Raw genomic sequence first — 4,336 nt, 5'->3', positions numbered from 1 at the left:
GGCGATAGCATGTTTTAGAGTTCGGAAGACGGCCTAGGTCTCCAGGGTGGGCCTCCGGATGCACAGGATAATCCCGGCAGCCAGGCATTTTTGCCCTCAATTTCCTCCGAAGGAAAGAACCCAAATTCAGTGCTTTCTAGAAACGGATTAGATGGATCTGCCGCTCTGGGAAGCTAGAAGGCGAAATATCCCGAAAATGTGTTTCAGGCTATGAAAAAGGTTTGAAACAACACGACCAGGTGGTCAGTCATTTTCCCCAATATCTACGTGAGTTAAACTCAGAGTAAGTTACCCACCTGCTCATAGAAAGAGTGCTTCGGTTTGTATAGGAAGCAACATTTGCAGTGTAAAAACTACACGAGTCTTTGCAGAGGCCAGGGGTAGGTGCATCAGGAAGAGGAGTTTCTCGGATTTTAGGTCATAGTCTCCCTGTCATCTCTTCCAGGTGGCCAGAGGACCATGGTAACTGCAGGGGCGGGGACGCCGCCTCCCGGGGCTCCAAGTCCTCCCGGCCGAAAGGGGGCACCCACAGCCACTCCTTTCCCGCCAACTCCACGAGTGCTCCAGCCCCGACTCGAGCAGCCGTCTCGGGAGCCCTCAGGGAAATTCCTCTTCCGGGGCAGCGCGGAGGCGCGTGCGGGACCCGGATGCAGACGGGAGCGCAGCTATATAAGCGCCACGCAGGCCTCACGGCTTCCTCTTTGAGGAAGACGCGGTCGCAGGTCCAGCGGTGCTTTGGAAGCCCCGCTTCTGCTCCTGACTCACCGCTGTTCGCTCTCGCCGAGGAACAAGTCGGTCAGGAAGCCGCGCCGCAGTCATGGTGAGGCGGGGGTCGGCACTGCGTGGTTGGGGACGCGGAGGGACACGGTCCCTTCTGGGGACGGATTCCGGGATGGGAGGAAGCGGTGGGAATTCGAGCCCCACTTACTCTGTGGAGGAGGTCGTGAGATGGTAGAGTGAGCCTGGGAAGTCCCTTAAGGTCGTTTCCAGGCTTTTAAGTAATCTGTTTTTGTTTGTGTAATGATAGGCTTTTAAAGACACCGGGAAGACACCCGTGGAACCGGAGGTGGCGATTCACCGAATTAGAATTACTCTCACCAGCCGCAACGTAAAATCTTTGGAAAAGGGTCAGTATGGTATCTTCAGGGTGAGACCTTTGGGCAAAAAATAGAACGAATTTGTTTTTGTTGCTGTACAGGATTGACTCAGGGCCAAGTGACAAGTTGCTTAACTTAGAAAAGGCAAAGAACTATGCTTAACTGTTAATGTGTTTCTTAAACCCTTGTTGGCGATGAGGAGACAATTACTGTGTTGAACGATGATGATAGTTTTATACGCTATTCTGAGCCAGCATCAGCTAAAATTACTAACGCTCTGACTGTTTTGAAAGAACTGAAAAGATGCTTTTATTTTTCTGTAGTATGTGCTGATTTGATCAGAGGCGCAAAAGAAAAGAATCTCAAAGTGAAAGGACCAGTTCGGATGCCTACCAAGGTGAAGTAAATCGGGGGGGAGGGGAGGAACACAAACTAAAAGAAAAATTGTTGGTAAAATATGGTTCATGTCCAGTGCCTGATTTTCACAGCTAACTGTTGAAGTCTTTGCTGCTGTTTCTCTTGGGTGGGGTATGGTGTTTTTATAAGGGCACTGTTTTGGCTGAGGAAAACTAATTTGCAGTCATAGATAGATGGTGATTTCCGTAAAAAGGAATGATGCTCTGGGACGTATTTACAAATGAAATAAGGAAGTAGTGGTTTTGTAGGTGTTGTAGGGATAAGCATAAAACCATAAATGCTTGGTTTCCTTTGTCTTTTGTTGCAGACTCTGAGAATCACTACGAGAAAAACTCCTTGTGGTGAAGGCTCTAAGACTTGGGATCGTTTTCAGATGAGGATCCACAAGCGGCTCATTGATTTGCACAGTCCTTCTGAGATTGTTAAGCAGATTACATCCATCAGTATCGAGCCAGGAGTTGAGGTTGAAGTCACCATTGCAGATGCTTAAATCAATCTTTTTAATAAATTGATAATCCGTTGTTAAGGCTTGTTGACTTTTTTCCTAAATACCCACGTATTTTAGGAGCACAGAGTTGTACTACAAAATCCTTGTCCACCTTTTGTGTAGTGAAAATTAGGTTAATATTCTAGGGATGGGTGGTCTGTCCTGTTTTCATTGTATCTCTTAAGAGGCCACTAAAGCAATTGGTTCTTGACATCACCTGAAAACTAAGTTGTATTAACTAAATACATGGAGACCTTAGCGTTGATGAATGTATACAATGTGGTGGTTCATAACTGGCTGCGTATTAGAGCTTTTCCAAAAGACATCTGGGTTTTAATCCCAAAAATTCTGATTTTAAGTAGATACAGGGTGCTTTTGTAGGCCGGTAACTAACATGGGAAATACTAAGTTCTGCCAATTAATACATCCTTTCTCTTGACATTACACTAGAGTAAACTTAGCAAATTGTTAAATATTTTGGAAATATTGGCCTTTATATTAAGCAGTTTTGCAGAGAAATGTTGTAATTAACAGGTCAAAAATAGACCCAGTATTTAGATTATATTTATAGAACTGTATATACAGGCCTTGGAGTTTCTTTTAATGTGGAGCTATACTAATGTGTAGTTTATATATAAACATTTAATAGATGTGTGTTAAGAGAAAAGCGTGTCATTAGTAGAGCAAATTTATTTAGGTGGACCCCTATGACACAGTAATGGATAACATTGTTTAGCTACTAGACTCTGCTTTTTTATATTTTTAAAAATTTAGAGAGCAGGACTGCTTGGGGGGCAGGGTAGGGGGAGAATCCCAAGCAGACCCCACTGAATGTGGGAGTCTGACAGGGCTTAATCTCAACGCCAAGATCTTGACCTGAGGAAAATCAAGAGTCAGACGTTCAGTCGCCTGAGTCACCCAGGCAGTCCACTGTTTATGCTTTATTTTCTTAAATGCTGTTCTTGAGCAAATCTGGAAGCTGGCTGTGAGGTTTGGCTTGCCTGATGACTGGAGCATTATTAGTAGCATAGATGAGATTTAAATGGGCTCATGGAATGAACATCCTCTTGATGTCCCATAAAAGTATTGAAATGTTTGCTTTTTAGGTTGTATAATCCTCTGGATATCCTCAATAGGCCTAATTTTCTACTAGAGAAAATTTTGTAGAAATAACAATTTTTGCAAATTACAAAGTTGACCAGAAAAAGTCATTGTGATTAGAATTAACAGTCATGAAACATGCCTTTTTCCTGGGTTTGGACTTAGATCTTCACTTCTTTGTACTACGTTGTCCACTGTCCTCAGTTACCATGTGTGTTCAGACCAGCTGAGATTGCTCTGTACATCTGCTTGTGTACTAGACAGCCTGCACCTCACGCAGCTCAAACCTGACATGATTAAGATGAAAATCCTCTTCCCTCCTGCAAACTTGGGTTCTTTCTCAATCCATGGTCCACCACACAGCCACGTGGGTCACTGAAACATTGATTTCACATCTATCTCTTCCAGTATCCAAGTCCTTGATTCTACTTGTTTTAGACTTCAAAAAATAATTCAGACATCAGGGATTCGAGTGGGACTGAATCTGGAAAGAACTATGCCAAGTTGATAAACTCAAAATCCCAGGTATTTTTTAACTAATAAATTATAATTTAATGAACCAATTAGCTTGGGAAACTAAAAGATTTTATTGTAACTGTTCAATAAACACTGCCATAAGCATAGTACTTGAAAAATTCCACAATATGAGTCTAGTTAAGGTAAGCATATAGATAAGCTGTATGACGTAAGCAGTGATCCATTCTTAGAAGCTAGTGTTCTTGGTTTACACATAAAAGAATTATTAATCAGAAGCCAGGTAGTGAGCTACTAGCCTGTTTTCCTGTTTTCTAGGCTGAAGAGAGCTGTTCAGGTAGTGTTAAAAGCATTTTAAAACAAGTACCTGGTATGTGGCCCACAGATAGAAGTACTTAAAAGCTTGTTTGATGATCCAAATGTACTCCCAACACAGAAATCTGGAATACACTCAGTACCCAGAGAATTGGTTGAGAAAATGCCAGTCCTGTGAAAACATGGCCACTTAGGACTAAAGAATAGGGAAAGGGGTGCTTCAGTAAATCAGAAAATTTGAACAGTTTTGTGGCCTTAACACTTGTGAATTTTAGCTGATATGTGCCAAAGTAACTAATATATCAGCAATTGTAATTTTCCCCTTAAGATTGTTGGAGTTGTATTTAAACTATAGGTAATATTTAGAGCTTGTAATAAACCCAAAATGTAACACTTAAAATATTAAAACTACTATTATCTTTGATTCTTCAAACATTTAAAAACT

At 42.1% G+C, this 4,336-nt stretch overlaps 1 protein-coding gene and 1 non-coding gene across 2 annotated transcripts; both read left to right on the top strand.

Annotated features, from left to right (window-relative positions):
* Nucleotides 1-695: 695 nt before the first annotated feature.
* Nucleotides 696-2,040, top strand: RPS20 (ribosomal protein S20). The gene is made up of 4 exons (XM_032882583.1): nucleotides 696-820; nucleotides 1,028-1,127; nucleotides 1,421-1,494; nucleotides 1,822-2,040. The coding sequence occupies exons 1-4, from the start codon at nucleotides 818-820 to the stop codon at nucleotides 2,002-2,004; spliced, it is 360 nt and encodes a 119-aa protein (XP_032738474.1). The 5' UTR covers nucleotides 696-817; the 3' UTR covers nucleotides 2,005-2,040.
* On the top strand, nucleotides 1,287-1,353 carry LOC116882355. Its single transcript, XR_004385635.1, has one exon. It is a non-coding gene; the product is annotated as a small nucleolar RNA U54 (small nucleolar RNA).
* Nucleotides 2,041-4,336: the final 2,296 nt, after the last annotated feature.

Source organism: Lontra canadensis, unplaced genomic scaffold (assembly GCF_010015895.1).
Source record: "Lontra canadensis isolate GAN:19392208 unplaced genomic scaffold, GSC_riverotter_1.0 scaffold83, whole genome shotgun sequence".
Taxonomy (NCBI): domain Eukaryota; kingdom Metazoa; phylum Chordata; class Mammalia; order Carnivora; family Mustelidae; genus Lontra; species Lontra canadensis.
Note: the sequence above shows the minus strand (reverse complement) of the source record. Positions and strands in the feature narration are given on the sequence as shown.

What these genes read in the sequence shown, in the direction of transcription:
- RPS20 (XM_032882583.1), top strand. An exon ending in CGTAAAATCTTTGGAAAAGG is followed by an intron (nt 1,128 to 1,420) that starts GTCAGTATGGTA and finishes ATTTTTCTGTAG; the next exon opens with TATGTGCTGATTTGATCAGA. An exon ending in CAGTTCGGATGCCTACCAAG is followed by an intron (nt 1,495 to 1,821) that starts GTGAAGTAAATC and finishes CTTTTGTTGCAG; the next exon opens with ACTCTGAGAATCACTACGAG.